Source organism: Peromyscus eremicus, chromosome 8b (genome assembly GCF_949786415.1).
Source record: "Peromyscus eremicus chromosome 8b, PerEre_H2_v1, whole genome shotgun sequence".
NCBI lineage: Eukaryota > Metazoa > Chordata > Mammalia > Rodentia > Cricetidae > Peromyscus > Peromyscus eremicus.
Window position 1 is genome coordinate 20,097,653 of NC_081424.1, and position 16,811 is coordinate 20,114,463.

At 41.0% G+C, this 16,811-nt stretch overlaps 1 protein-coding gene across 1 annotated transcript in view; it reads right to left on the minus strand.

Moving 5' to 3' along the window:
* Window positions 1–16,811, minus strand: part of Man1a1 (mannosidase alpha class 1A member 1) — a 174,384-nt gene that overhangs the window by 19,609 nt on the left and 137,964 nt on the right. The window contains exons 6-7 of the mRNA XM_059272584.1: window positions 7,010–7,133; window positions 5,761–5,854 (exon numbers count right to left, since the gene is read on the minus strand). Of these exons, the coding sequence (XP_059128567.1) occupies window positions 5,761–5,854; window positions 7,010–7,133 (218 nt within the window). The remainder of the gene's footprint in view (window positions 1–5,760; window positions 5,855–7,009; window positions 7,134–16,811) is intronic.

Consider the following 16,811-nt stretch of genomic DNA (forward strand, 5'->3'; position numbering starts at 1 on the left):
CCTTGGAAAGCCTCGTGCCCTTCAGTACTAAGTGATACCAATGTCTTTTACATCAATGTTAATAAGGACTGCACCTACTCCAACCTGTAGGGCTTGATTTTAAGTGTTTAAATATGCAATTTCCTTATTACGAATAGTCCAGAATCATTTGAATTAAATTTTAGGGAAAATATGTTTTTCAAGTTGTAAGCCTGATTTCTTAAAATAGCAGCACATGACCTTTACGGTTTCCTAAATAAATTACCACAGAAACCTCTGACATTTACAAACTAAATAGACTAAGTAGGATCTCATCAATAATAAGCCCTGCTGTTGTAAGCATGGCTGTAGGAGACAAGAGCAAGTGATGCATGGTGAAGCAAATCCCTGTCCGGTTACTGTCAAAATAACAAGGGCCAAATGAAGTTATAGGGAATGATGGCCACGATCCAGACATGCCCTTCAGAGTCAGAGCAACGAGAGTGGAAAACTAACAGCCACGAGCAGCTTGGCATTGCCCCGCTGGGTTCCAATTCCCTTATGATGGAAGAACAAGCTTGGGGATTCTTTTAAAGCAATAATAAAATAATCGGGGCACGATTATTTTAGAGAAAGAAGGGTTATATAATAACACATTTATTTCAGTTAATCTTGGTGTTAGTTAATGAAAATGTTTTCTGGCTATCAAAATAAAAGGTACATCATGTTTTTGATAATTTCGTATCTATTTATTGAGCTTTCCAAGGTCTGGATGATAGTTTGTGTGGTAACAGAGTTCTCTGTAAATTCTTTGTGGGTACAGGAGAGGAGGCCAGAGTTTTCAGAAGGACAGGACCACCAACTCCAGAAAAACAAACAGGTGGGAAATTCATGCCTCACAGTTCTAACAGTAATGAGTAGTTACTGAAATCTTATGTTCTTCTCCAAAAGGATAAATTATGATTTCTGCTAGGAAAGGTCCCATAAAAAGATGCCTAATATCTAAAAACAGAAAGAAGCAAAATAACAACAAAAATATCAGAGGATCAAAAATATTAATAATTTTCCTCAATTTTTAATAGGCTTCATATGAATCTGAATTTATCTATCCCAAGCATTGTTTTAGTACTGCTAGTCACACACACACACACACACACACACACACACACACACACACACACGACACCTCACACCTAGAGCAATGGTCACAGAGCCTGTTTCTTGCCTGTGGGTAGCCTGGGATAATTTCTAGCCATAGCTAGGAAGCAGGGGCAATTGTTTACAGAAGGGTAAACAGAACTATTGTCGAAAGAATAAAAAGGTCAGAGATAACACACAAAACATTCCAGTAAACGATCACCGCGTAGGTACAAAGTACTGTGTTCCAGGTCAGCAAACAAACCCACGGTATGCTCACCAACCTTTAAACCTTCCCTAGGAAGCTGCTTGTGCGTGAGCATCAGGAAGGGGACTGTGGGTAGAAATAACCCAGGGTGTTGTGCTGGAGAGGAAGAAGTAGAGGTGTAGCGGATGCTAACAAATTGTCACCAGAGCCTAGAAGGAAGCTTCTGGAAAAAAAGGCATGTGATCTGGAGCTTAGTGGAGGAGTTAGATAGAAGAGCTGAGGAAATAGTATGAAAAACAAAAAAACAGAACAAAGCAAAACAAAAAACAAAAAACAAAACAAAACAAAAAACAAGCTAAACAAACAACCCCCCCAAACAAACAAACAAACAAAACCCCAAGGCCTAGATATGTCCAAGTAGGCTGAGGTTAAGAAATAAAAATAGAAGAATTTCTTCCTTATGGCTGGAACACAGGTTGGAGGATGGGAGACAGCAAACACGAGACTCATCAATCCTGTTTGTTTTTCCATCAGAAAATTGGCTGATAAGCAATCCAAATATAAAAGACTCTTTGTACCAGGAAACAGAGCCAAATACATATGGGTGACCAAGAAGGTGAAGCAAGAACGTTCTGGTGTAACTGTCTCTTAATGTCCCTCTTCATAGTGACTTCTAAATCCCAAATTAAAGAAAGGAAGCCAGAAACCAAAGAGACTTTTCTTAACCTTTTGAAATATGAGATGAACTCTAATACTGGTCACCTTTTTGGAAAATTATATCCAATTGTCTTGTATCCCAATATTCTAGTGGGTCTCGGATATTTCATGTTAGTCTTAAGGCCCCTCACACTCTTAAAAATCTTAATCTGAAGAAGGTACTCATTTGAGTAGTATCCATCAATATTAATCACGTTGGAAAACTGAAACAGAATTCAGTAACATTTTTGTTGACTCATTAAAAGTAATAGTTACAACAAGAAGTGATGTTTTTATGAAAAATACCATTTTATAAATTAAACAAATCAGTGGGAATTCTGACACTATTTTACATTTTTTTGCCAATCTCCTCAGTGTTTGCTTTTCCAGCTGGATGCTCCTGTCTGATCCAACTTTGATCCATCAGTATACACTGCTTTGGCTAAAGTATACTAAGAAAAGTCAGTCTCATCTTAGACAGCTGTGCAGCTGGGAAAAGGGGGCATATCTTAATCATGTCTTCAGGGGCTGGAGATGGAGCTGAGCTGGTAAAGTGCTCATTAGTTCATCATACAAGCATGGTGACCTGTGTCTGGTCTCTCTAAACCCACATTAAGAAAGGTAGGCATGGTTTCCTGCTGTGGATATCGCTCTGTATAAATAAAACACTGACTGGCCAGTAGCCAGACAGGAAGTATAGGTGGGACTAGGAGAGAGGAGAGAGGAAAAGGAGAGGAAGGCAGAGAGGGGAGACACCAGCTGCTGTTCAGGGAGCATCATGCAGAGGCAATAGGTAAAGCCACAGAACACGTGGCAACATATAGATCAACAGAAATGGGCTGAGTATAAGAGTAAGAGCTAGACAATGGTAGGCCTGAGCTAATGGCCGAGCAGTTTAAATAATATGAGTCAGTGTGTTTATTTTATAAGTGGGCTCTGGGACTGCCAGGGCTTGGTGGGAGCTGGAGAGAAATTCTCCAGCTACAGTGTCCCATGCTTGTACTGCCAGCACTGCGAAGGCAGAGACAAGCACATTCCTGGCCAGCTAGCCTAGCCCATGGAGCCCCAGGCCAGTGAGAAACCTTATCTCAAAAACCAAAGTGGATGGAATCCGAGGAACCTTCAGGTTAATCTCTTGCCTTCACACACACACACACACACACACACACACACACACACACACACACGTATACACAGCTGGATGCATGCATGCACAGGAGTATTGCCTCCCATACACATGCAGTTATTTTAATATATTTTTTGATATAGCAACAAAATTTATGTGGTGTTTAAAAGACTAGCTACAATGTAGGATTACAAATTACACCAAGGAACTTAAAAAAAATTAATTATTTTATGTGTTTGTGTGAGTGCCTACAGGTATGTGTACATATCATGTGCGTGCCCAGTGTCCTCATTAGCCAGAAGAGAATGTTAGACCTCTTGGAATGGGAATTATCGGCAGTGTGAGTCATCAAGTGGGTCCTTTGAACCTGGGTCCTCTGCAACAGGAGCAAGTTCTTTTAACCATGACACCATCTCTCTAGCCCCTCAATAAACTTTTATATGCGGTTACATTAAAATCTATTGACTATCCCGTACTTTTAGTGATCTTTTTGTTATGCATGATTTCATAATAGCATGAACTGGTTATTTGGAAAATATTGATTTTTTTTTCTGAATTATGCAGATATGCCATGTTGACATATTTCATTACACAATAAAAACACAAAAACACCTTTGTTAATGTCACCGCCAATGTTATCAGGGAACTAATGGAGTCCAGCTCATCGTGATATATACAAGATTTCTAAAATTCTAATTTTTATTTAGAAACTAAAAATTTGCCATCACTGGTACCAACACCATTTTTTTTCCTCTTTAAGAACCAACTACTGCTGGGCAGTGGTAGTACACACCTTTAATCCAGCACTCGGGAGGCAGAGCCAGGCGGATCTCTGGAAGTTCGAGGCCAGCCTGCTCTACAGAGCGAGATCCAGGACAGGCACCAAAACTACACAGACAAACCCTGTCTCGAAAAACCAAAAAAAAAAAAAAAAAAAAAAAGAATCAACTACTTAGATCTAAATTGCTAGCTGTTTTTAGTTGTACTTTCATGTAAAGATGGTGACCCATGAAAGAATAATCACAACCATCTCATAGCAAGCAACAATATCTGTAATAATGTAATCTTGAAACCCAAGATTTCCCCCCACAACTGTTATTTTCCATCATAGATCAGAAACACTTCTGTGTACTTTCACTTCCTCACACAGAACGTTGCTGGGATGGCTACTATCCATGGGGAACTCAGCAAGATCTAGAATGACTTGGGAAACAAAGGTCTCAGCATGCCTGTGAGGGATTTTCTAGACGGGGTTCATTGAAGTGGGGAAAAACTAAGTGTGAAGGGTGCCATCCTGCGGGCTGGGGTTCCATACTGAATAAAGAGAACAAAGAAAGCAGAGCATCTCTCAACTTCGAAAGCTGTCACAGGCTCTTGCCACCATGAGAGACTATACTCGTGAACTGGGAACCCAAACATACCCTCCCTTCACTAAGCTGCTTTGGTCAAGTATTTTGTCACAACAAGAAGTCACCCACGTGATTACACTGCCATATACTCACGTGTTGTTGTTTACTAGAATCAAAAGTGATTCCTCTGCTTCATTAAACATGTACCAGTGAAACTGATATATTTTCATTGTGGTAGAAATTACAGTGAGCGTTAGTACTTTTGGGTGTCTGTCTTGATTCTCTTACTGAGCTGTACCCACCACTGCTCACTCAATGTTAAGTGCAAACATGCACAGGAAAAAGGCAAAATGCTCCAGTACTCATAAACTTGTAGACCAAGTGGAGGGCTTCATTATAGTAGCTTTAAGGTGACTAGATCCAGGCTTTCCCTAGCTATTACCACCAGGAGACATGGGATTTAGCATGCTTTTTTTTCCCCTTCTTATTAAGTTGTTCTTTAAAAGAAGTACTTCTGAAAGAATAGTGAGGCCTAATTATCTAAGAATCTGTTATTTAATATAAAGAAAAAGCCAAAATTAGAGTAAAAATTTGAGGCAGTGTTAATACCTTCAACATAGCTAGATATCTCACTTGCTTTCAATTGCTACTTAACCTTTCACATTCTTTCCAAATTAGCTTGAGAACATTTCTTTTTACAAATTCCAAGCTCTTCTACCTCTGTTGAAAATTATCTGAAGTGAGGGCTTCTGGCATCAGAAGATCTCAGCTGACACTTATTTCTATGCTAAAGGTAAGTCACTCACAAGAAATCTTTATCTGGTAGCTTAACATCACGAAGAGAAAAATCTCGGTCTGTGCTTCTCATTTCCCAACTCAACGTAGAAATTGCCAGAAGCAGAGGGTTCAGACAGTTAGGATAAAGGCCCTCTAAGTTATCACTATGGGCAGCAGCATCATTGCCTTCAGCACGGAGGACCCTGCTTTCCTTCTAACCACAGGGTCAGTCTGCTACAAGAGGAAGCCTCCCCGCCCACCCCCTGCCAACACACACACAATGGTTCTTCCTTTTCTGACTAATGGTTTCAAATATGCTTATAATAATGCCATCAGACTTATGGCTATCTGTGACAACAAGCTGTCTGGTTTCCCGGCAGCATTCTGTCTAAGGCTGCTTAGGACTCACTTCCCTTCTCAACATCCCTTAGCAAGAACTGCACTTGTCCTCTGTGTTTGCATGGTGCTGGTACCAAGAAGAGAGGAGGGCTGCTTAGCTTTGGACTTACGTTGACCCCACTGTCCACTGCTGGGGTTCAGATAGTTAGGATAAAGGCCCTCTGGTTTTTCCAGTTTGTTCAGCACTGTCCGAATATTCATTACCTATAAAAGAAAAGGAACGTTAATGTGAAAATCTAAGACAAAGTTCACATGCCATGCCATTCTTTTTATCTTCTTTTTTTTTTTTTGGCCAGGATAGAAAAAAAAGTTGATAAAATGTTTCAGAATTGTGATCATCTTATTGTTTTGACAAAAATGGTAAATGCATGTAGTCATACGTATCTAGAACCCCATATCACAAATTGAGACCTCAATCTACATATTAAGGCTATATCAATGTGTAAAACTATTAACTACTTGTTTGGAATTGTGCATTTGACTAGGACGATAAGGAAAACAAACAAATATAAATAGTAGGGCAAGAAAAGAAAATGCCATAAAAAAAGGGAGAAGGAATTATGCAAATTCCTGCACTGAGCTCCACCCCTTAGTGCAAATGCATTGGGAGTTGGGGCTTTGAGGGATACTCAAGAGGGCAGAGTCCTTTTTCTCCCCCCTTGCCTCCTGCCCCTTGTGCAGAGGCACACACAAGAGGTTATGAGAGCACTTCCAAGCTAAGAGACCTAGGAATGAAATCTTCCTGATCCAAACCCTAATTGTAGGCCTGCGGGTGGCCACAATGTGAGAAATTAGGTTCTGTTATAAGCTGCTCCTACAGGGAGATTTTGGCTATGGATGTGTGAGGTCACCGAGGCAGACACTAACAGGACAGGGGCTGATGGGAGGTGGCAAGGCTGTACTTTGATGGTCAGGTGGTCTGGGAAGGCTGATGTGTTTGAGGAGAATTTCAACAAAGTGAAAGACAACTCTTTGAAGCAATTTTGCTTGAAAGAGGTAAAAGCTGAAAGCCAAGCGGGGAGGTAATGTAATATGGATGGGTTTGCTTCTTGCAAACAGATCTAGTCCACTGCCATGTCATATTTGCATAACACTTTAACCTTCCACATATTTGCTTCATGCAATGTATACAGTATTACATAGTTTTAGATGGAAAAAAAATCCAGACAGGTAAGTAACTTAATGTACAGCAAGTCTCATGGGGGAAGGCAGAGCCTCTCACCATAAGTTACACAGTATCATGGGAAGACTTAGGTTGGCAGTCTGATCAAGTGAAATAAGGCAGGTTACAAAGTTTCCTACAGTTACACACACCTTGTTACTTTCCACTCACTCTGCACCAGTGTTTCCAAGACTCACCTTTTCGGCAAAGATGGGGTTTCCTGATAAGTGGCTCAAGTGCATGAACTCCAGATGCAAAGTTCCAAATTCTGCCAGAATACTGCTGCCTCCGGAGGCCCAGGGCCAGTTCCGACCAATTCCACTGGGGAAGAGAAGACGCAGGGAGACACAGGTCAGGTGAATTCCACTCAGCAGAAGTGGAAAGCTCACATCTCTTCAATGGCATCTCCAAGGGGATCGACTCTAGATGTATCACCCATTGTTTTTTTCAGGAAACTGGTTTTCAGCTTTAACTTTTATCTTCAACCTGAACATTGTGTTGACTTAAGTCAGAGAGTCACTACGTGTTCCATGGGACGTATTTTGGAAGCTCCAGGTGCTATGCAGTGATGTACACATACTCTTCTATGTAATCAGGCCCCAAAACCTCTGCCCGTGCTCTGTTAACACATTACAACTCTTAAACATTTCCTTGGAGATTTCATGGAGTTTTAGATATTTACATTATACTAAAAAATCTATTTGGATAGGAGAAACATTTCAAAGATTCTTTACTTAAGCACTTCCGTCCTTTTCCAAATCCTCCCTCCAATTCCTAGACTTCCTTACGCGCATCTTCACACTATATCTTATTTTTTAAGGTACTGACTCATTGCCTGTCTTACTTAATCTATGCTTAAGAATATAAAATTATGTTATATAAACCTCGAAGGCAGGAGCTGCAAATGTATTGTTGGGTGGTTTATCTCAGGAAATACTTTTTAAAAAGAGATTTTTTTAAAAATGTGTGTTGGGTATGGTTTCTGTGTGTGCCACTGGTACATGTACCCCTAAATGCAAAACACAGGAGCCAGGGGACAATATTGGGTGTCGCTCCCCATCACTCTCACTGCCTATGGCCTTTGAGACAGGATCTTCCACTGAACCTGGAGCTAGGCTAGAGGTCAGGCTGCTCAGAGATCCTCTTGTCTCTGCTTCCCCACAGCACTGGGGTCATGGGACTATGGAGCCACAGCCATCTTTTTCCGTGGACGGTTGGGATTTGAACTCAAGTCTTCATGCTGGTGCAGCGAGTGGCCTTACCCACTGAGTCACCATCCCAGCCCCACACATGAAGTGAACCGTGAGATATGATCAGACTCTTGAGTATAGTTTGTTTTTGGAGAAAACAAACTATAAAACTTAAAAACATATATGATAATTCAAATAAGGAATAAAGGCCAATAGACTCCTGACTGATAGTTCACATTCCTGTGTCTGCAAATGCACATCTTGCAGACTTATATTTATTGCACATTATCTGATATGCAATAGCGACTGAATGGCATGGGTTACAAGCATGCTGTGACAACAATTCACTTTCCTCAAAGACTCTACAGAGCAAAATTAGGAGGCAAATGTTTGAGCAGAAATAAATTCTAGTATGGTATGTAAATGCCAATGCAAGAAGAAATCCCAGAGTATCTTGCACAAGGATCTCCACTGTGGCATCATAGGCATCACAGGATACTTCCTCTTGGAGGAAAGCCCAGAGTTGAGTCTTAAAGAATAAGACATAGGGAGGAAAGAGCAATGAGAAGGTGAAGCTGGGCATGTCCCCACAGCAGAAGGAACCAGGGGCAGCGTCTGACATTGCTGATGGGGGAGAGAGGTGGCAGGTACCATGGCTGTCACACCTGAGCCTGGGACCAGAGGTCTGCTGGAAGTCTGACTTTCCTCTTTTTTTTTTTTTTTTAATTTTTTTATTTTTATTTTGCAATACAATTCAGTTCTACATATCAGCCACGGATTCCCTTGTTCTCCCCCCCTCCGGCCCCCCTCACGTTTCCCCCAGCTCATCTCCCATTCCCACCTCCTCCAGGGCAAAGCCCCCCCCCCCCCCCCCCCCCACCTCGCGTACTGAGATCAACCTGGTAGACTCAGTCCAGGTAGGTCCAGTCCCCTCCTCCCAGGCCGAGCCAAGCGATCCTGCATAGGCCCCAGGTTTCAAACAGCCAACTCTTGCAATGAGCACAGGACCCAGTCCCACTGCCTGGATGCCTCCCAAACAGATCAAGCCAATCAACTGTCTCACCCATTCAGAGGGCCTGATCCAGTTGGTGACCCCTCAGCCATTGAACCAATGGCTGACTTTCCTCTTTTTAAGACAGACTCTTTTCAAGTGCTCTTCTTGGTGCCCCCTAGCCTTCCAAGCTCCGCCCCTTTATATGGGTAAACCTTACAGCCCTGTCACCGCCTCTAATGCCAGGCTGCCGAAGAATGAGGAAACTAAAGGACGAGGAACCTGGGTGTGGGGAAACTCTGGGCTAGCCTCCCTCTTACTCTCTTTCCCTTCGGAGCCAAATTCAGGTTTTGTTTTAAAGCTCACAAGTATGGTTGATATACCTAATCAAAGGGAACAGAGAAAAGGGAAAATTTTCCATTCATTTATTTTAGACCATGTCCTAAGTTTTCAGTTCTTGGACTACTTAGTCTTATTTTATATTTAGTTTAATAAAAGGAATGTTGAGTTACCCAAGGAAAAACTACCTTCAAATTTGGTTAACTCACAGCCAGAGAACCAGTGTATGTAGCCATTGTTCATTTCTTGTCACAGCATACCAACATTTTTATTCTAAACATTTCATCACTAGACAAAGTCAAAGCTATTAAGCAAAACTACAAAATTCTCCCCCGTTGTGGAGAAACATTAAAAACGAATTTGCGTCCTAAGGCCATATCAGGAGAAGACAGATTGACAGCTTCACCCTGGAGAAGGAAGCAAACAGGATTCAGGATCCAACCTACTTCCCGGAATCTAAGGAACTGGTTCTTTTCAACTCAGGAGATTAGAACGTTCATATTCCGAAGTGCCAATTAAACCATCTAAGTGCACTTAAATAAAACTCAAGTTTACTTAGTATCCATACATTTATTCCTAGCAATTTATGGGACGAGTCAAGAGAAAACCGGCGATATACTGATCCTTTTTCTGGTGTTCACATGATAAGGAAAATGACATTCTTTTCTGTCTCTGCTGAATTACATAAGGAGGAAGCACATGAAAACCACACACCATGCTAAGAGAAAGGCAGCTGGGTTTAGGATAAGTATGAATATGAAAGAATTAATGTGATTATCTTTCAGCACACAGAATTAATGTATTTCAGTAATAATTACATACAAGATGAATAGCTATGTTGGTTCTTAAGCATACAACTGGAAAGTAGTTGAAGAAGTCAGAGAGGGCACAGCTCAACCCAGATCTCATTGAGAAATCTGCAAAGACCAGCAGATTGGCCCGGGGAGAGGGTGGAGAGCAATCACATGACAGTGACCCATGTGACCCGCGGAGACACTTGCCTCCACTCTGGCACAACATATACTAAGCCAAATCCAAATTTTGGTCACTCAGAGAGGGATGAACAGAAAACTTTCTAACACTGCTTCTCTTAGCATTTTTAAAAGACAATAGCCTCGACTGATATGAAACTCGCTTTAAAGATGAGGCTGGCCTTGAACTTGCGATCCTTCCCCAAACATCTGGGTTACAGACACTTACCACCATGCCTAGTTATAAGATCCCTTTTGCTCCAAATTTTGAGTCTAGTGATGAACCTATGCACTCACAAAGCTAAAATTTCTATATGGATCATGGACATTTGTCACTAAAATATGGGGGCTGTGACAGGGGAAATGGGTTCAGGGAGAGGTTTACTCTCTTGATTTAGAAGCCAGGGTACCCTGGGGTATCCTGCTAGCATAAACCAAGTATTCTAGATCTTCGGTTCAAAATTACTCTTATCTATAGAGTGGGGGATTTAAAGTGCTTTTAATGTTATTACATTACCAGGGTATTTTAAAGGCTGTTGTGATGTTCTTTATCTGGCTTGTTCTACAAACATGAATACTACTCTAGAAAAATATGTTAAAGACAAAATAATAGCTTGTGTTAAAAAATTATGAGCTCCACAAGACAATCACTGAAAGGGAGGGCCATTTAAATATTTCCAACCTTGTTATAATGTCTACATTTTAAGCCAAAATGATAAGTTGGTATATAGAAATGTATACACAAAAAGGCAATTAACGTGATCTGGGCAGCTGCCAAAGTTTCGGTCCAAAGAATGCTGGGAGAGAACTTCAAATTGCTCTGGCACTCTAGTTTCACAGACTTCTGTTCCCTCCAGTGTCTAGTCCTTCCACTACAAATGAGAACATTATTCAATATGTATGCTTCAACTTTTACTTAGCCTCAATTTCCAATATTCTACTAAGGTCATTATTACTTGAAAATAAAACTTAGTCATGCAGAAATAGTTGACTTCAGCAAGTGAAAATGGGAAATGCTCTTTAAAAAAGAATGCACTCACTGGGTCCTTTGGAAAATGTGGAATGCTATTTTCTTTATAGAGTTTATACAGTTTATTAGCAGTGGCAATATACCCTGACTCTATTGGACTCAAAGCATTAAAGGGTGTTTATTTACTGGCCTCGTAGCTCTGATGTACAATGGGTTTCACATGCCTTTTCTGTTGCCTGGGAATAATGGGTAACAAGGCCAGAGGAAGGAGCCACATCACTAATGGTCCCATTCTACTCTTGTCTGAATCCCATGGGAGATATGCTAACTCTTCCTAAAGCCTGTAATGATGTAAGTAGCTGGAGGATCATTCTGGATTGATGGTCCAGCCTTTCAAAATAATCTTAAATGGAGGTAACCCAGGGGCATATATGTTATAGTCACTACCCAGATATCATTTGGATCAGGAACACATAGAGTTGGCAATGCAGCATGATCAAATACAACAAATGCAGAATTTATAGAGCTGAAATAATCCTCTAAGACTGCCAGATGAATATACAAACAAAGCATTAAACAGTTATATAGTGTCCATTAGCTATGACTTTCAATTTGCCCTTCCTTGCGGCTTCCTAGTCTACGCAAAATGGGAAACGATGCAATTTTCATTAAAAAATAAGGAATAAAACCCATAATTTTTTGTGAGTATTCTTGCTTGAATGATTTCTGATTAGCTGATCAGTGAATAAACTTCCTTTAAGTTAACAGTCTATAATACAGTTTACTCCTTAAGGATATGGAATCATCAGTCTTTGGAAGAAAAGCTCCCCACATCCTATATATCTCACTAAAGCCTTACTCACACACGCAAATGGAATGGCCCAGAGGGATACTGAATTCAAAAGAGAAAATTAATCTGATATTACTCCTTTTGGACGTTTAGCCCAAATTAGAAAGGAATAATTAGAAATTTCATCAACGATTGTTTCATTTAGCTTTACCCCCAAAGCTAATCGATTTAGAGACATGGCAATTTCATCTGCATGGACTGATGTCTCCTTCCTGCGAAGGTCTGAAGAACACTGAGAGCACAGTAGGAGCTGCATCCCGGGGGGGGGGGGGCTGCCATGGTAATGCAGGTCAAAACTGTCCCCAAGTCCAGCACAGAAAATTCAATAGAGAGGACCATCCCCTCAGGGAAGGGTAGCTGATTCAGGGCAGCCATTTGTCCAAATTCCTCAAAATCCCAGCTGCTACCTCTAAGTGGCAGCATGAGCGGGCTTACAGCTCTCAAGAATTTCCACAGAAGACATTTCACAACGTTTAACACTTGAAATTTGTTACTTTCTGCTCAATGTCAGCCGACACAATTATTTGAGATGGTTTTAATCTATCCTGATTCCCATTACTTTTCTTTGGATCTCGGTATCTAAATTTGGGGCTGTGAATGGTAAGCTGCAAAGACAGAGGAGCTCAGAAACACTTCTCAGATAACCTTCTTCTGTGATCCCAAGGTACCAGCAGCCTTTTCCCCCCTGTTTATCCCCTGGGTAGGATCTCATTGCTAACTGCGGTCAAGTGACAGCAGATTAGGTGAATTCAGCTTTCTCCAGATTCTTAGGTAAACTGGTACATCCTATTATTGGGTTCATGAAATACTACCATAAGGGCTAGTAGAACTCTTGAGAAGACATTTTGGTGCATGCAGGATGTATTAAGTGTGCAGGTATACTTCTCTATTTTAAGAAAAACTAGATCTGTTTGGGAAGCCCCTGGCAGTGGGACCAGGACTTATCCCGGGTGTATGAAATAGCTTTTTGGAACACATTTCCTGGGGTGGGATACCTTGCTCAGCTTTGACACAGGGGGGAGGGGCTTGGTCCTGCCTCAACTTAATATGCCAGACTTTGTTGACTCCCCAAGGAGGCCTTGCCCTTGAGGAGTGGATGGGAGATTGGGGGAGGGAGAGGAGAGGGAGGGGGAACTGGGATTGGTATGTAAAATGAAAACAAAACACTTTTTTTTTAAGTAACAAAAAACCCCCCAAACACCAAAAAAAGAAAAACAGGATCATATTCTATACCCTGCTTTAAGTACCCCTCCATTGTATTCCTCTCATTTTGTATGCCAAATGAGGCACATACTTGTTTTGTTGAGAGTGATTTCTTACTGAGTGGATATGTTCTTACTTATTTATTTATTATTTGTTTTGAGACAGGGTTCATTGTATAGGTTTGGCTGGCCTGGAACTCAATAAGTAGATCAGGCTGGCCTTGAACTCAGGTCTACCTGCCTGTACCTGGAAGATGTTAATTTAATTGTCTAAGCTGATAAAGAGGACCGATTTGGGGATATAGCAGAGGTGCAAACAGCTATTCTGACGTCTTGTCACATGGAGGGAAAGGCCGAATTTGTGGGCTGTCTTCACATCATCTGTTGTAAACCATGGCACTAAGTCTTTAAACTGGAGCAGGTGAACCACTCTGTTCATTTGTACACCTCAGCATGGAGCAGAAGCGAGCTCCAGCCCATCCTTTGGAAACAGTCTCCTACTCAAGCGGTTATCCACTCGGCCCCTTAGAATTCGCTCATAGTTAGATTTTCAGGACAACTGTTCCACTGCTCCGTTTTACACACACCACACTTCAAGACAGTGAAATCGCCATGAAATTTGGTTATGCTTGCTCTCCCAAGGGTCAACTGTGGGATAAACTGGGAAATTAGCAGAGATTCCTGGCTTCTAACAATTCTCCAAATTCTGTAGCACTGTTTCTAGCTGCTACAGTGGACAACTTTTTATTGGAGCGTATACTCCACATAATTATGAAATGCATCAATTGTAAAAATGTATGAACTTCACTGTGCTAATTCCATAAATGCGTATGATATGCTTTGATCATGTCTACCAAACCTTTTAATAATTAGGGGCATTTTACTTGTTTCATAAGAGTTGAATGTCTGGCATTATTAACCTTGGGATATCTGTAGCAATGGAGCAGTTACTACTGGAAATCATAGTTTATCACTTTCGCCAAAACTAATGTTAGTCTTTTGCAGAAAAATCTGTGATCTATCAGGATACTATTAAATGACTTTGTTCAACAGGCTAAAAAATAAGCACTTGCCGATGGTCCTTGCCAAACTCCAGGAGTGAGACTCAGCCAGTCAGTCATCTAACTTACTGAGTGCTTACTCTGTGTCAGCTAATGTGTGATCCATCATCAAACTCCATGGGAAATACGCCTGGGCATTTTTAAAGCCAATCTGGCCTTTGCTGAAAATGTTGAGGGTTGACGTCTCAACCGCAGTTCAATTCAGTTTTTGTCCTATCAGATAAGCTGAATACACAGTTTTGGGGGAATCATTTCTGTAAGCATTTCTTGAGACCTTTATTTGTGAAATCAAGTGGGTTCTAACTTTTTATAAAAGTGAACTTTTCTCAATGTTCTACAAATCACTCTGATTCCTTACTACTGAACTCAGCCGATCCTCAATCTTGGTCTTTTCTAGATATTAGACTTTGGGGAGCAATAGAGGAGGATCCCTTCTTTGATGACAAAATGAGATGCGTGATAAATTGTTTTTAAGGCAAGGTCAGTAAAGTGAATATTAAAGAATCTATAGTGAGCCGATGTAAATACTGCAATTGCCGTTTAGATTCACAAATGATGAATTGCAAAAAATGGTTCAAGAAAACAGATGATGTTTAGATAATCAGAACCAGTAATTAGAGTGTTCTTTTTAAGCTGTGTTACACAAGCTTAGACATTTCTGTTAACATGTAATGTAAATATAACCAAGAAACGAAACAGAACCATTAATCAAACTATCTTATCGTTTCAAATGGTGGCTTTCCTTAGATTTGAATTTTTATGTGGAAGTAAGACACAGTATGTGCATTGTTTGTGGTAGGAACAAAAAGATCCAGAGCGAGGCTTGGTTGGTAACGTGCTTGTCTTCTGAGCATGAGGACCCAGATTTGCATCCCTAGAAACTACATAAAAAGCTGGCTGTGGTAAAGAATGTGGGGACCTGCCCCACCGGGAATTTAGGTCACCTGTGAAGAGGTGGCCTGGAACCAAGGAAAAGAAAGTGTGAGCGACTGTTTCCCAGCCTCCCTCTTACTCAAAGACAATCAGAGGCAGTGGGGAAACAAGTCAAGCAAGAACTCTTATTGATAGGCAGTAAGTCTCTTTTAGATTAGAAAACCTCACAACCCTAGGAGGGGGTGAAGGAACCAACCAATCATTTTAAAGGTCACCCTATTTACAAGTTGTTTATGCCCTGATATCATCTCCTGATTTTAGTATCTTTGTTTTGTTTTGTTTTTTTGGTTTTTGGAGACAGGGTTTCTCTGTGTAGCTTTGCGCCTTTCCTGAAACTCACTTGGTAGTCCAGGCTGGCCTCGAACTCACAGAGATCCGCCTGGCTCTGCCTCCCGAGTGCTGGGATTAAAGGCGTGCGCCACCACCGCCCAGCGGCTGATTTTAGTATCTTATTTGAGCTAACTTCCTTCCTCACCATTTGTCTCTAATCTGCATACAAACAACTCAAGCTAACTTCCTCTTAGCCATCCTTTGTATCTATTCTCTGCATTAACAGCTTAAACTAACTTCCTCTAGCACCATTTGTATCTACTCTTGGGAAGAAAACAGCTTAAAGTTTAAGCTCTGTTTGTCTAACTTTCTCTTGGCACCCTCTTTGCAGGCCATGTATGCCCCACAAAACAATGCCTTAATCCTAGCAATGTCCAGATGGGAGGCGGAGACAGATGGATTCCTGGAATCTTGTTGTCCAGTCCACTTAGGCTAGTCCACTTCAAGTTCCCAGCCAATGAGAGACTTATCTCAAAGAAAGGCTGGAACTCACAAGAGTGACACCTGAGGTTGTCTACACACACACACACACACACACACACACACACACACACACACGATGGGGAAGGTAGATAGATACTGAGAGCTGCCTACAACTTATACTTTGGAGGTCACTGGGATGTTATGAAACAGTTTGGCAACCAAAGTTTTAGACAAAAATTACAACAAAGAGTAGAGGTCAATGAAGACTACAGAGCACAACCATAAATACACGTATTCTTCTCAACAGAATGTGAAGTACCAGCACACAATCAATGGGTACTGCTTTGCCTTGCCCATAGGAACCTCCATACATAACTTAGAGTCAGTGCCGGGGGACAGTCTGCCATGTATCACAACACACATAGCTTTGTGACACCTTGTGGGTTTAATTTTTTATGCTTATGTTACCTCCTAACTGGAGAATAAGATTAAAGACGGGAGGACACATCCATTTTCTTTACCCCCATGTCTCCTCTGCATAAACATTCTCAGAACAGATGCCAAAATTGAACAATTGTTGCATTTTTATATGGCAGCCATCAATTCACTTCTAACATAATCTTTAATGCTTTTATCAAATTTAAGAAGTATTTCAAGCAAGATTTATTACTCACAGCTAACATACTGTCTATGTATGCGTGACTTACATGTTTAATTTATAAGTTTACATATTTTCAGT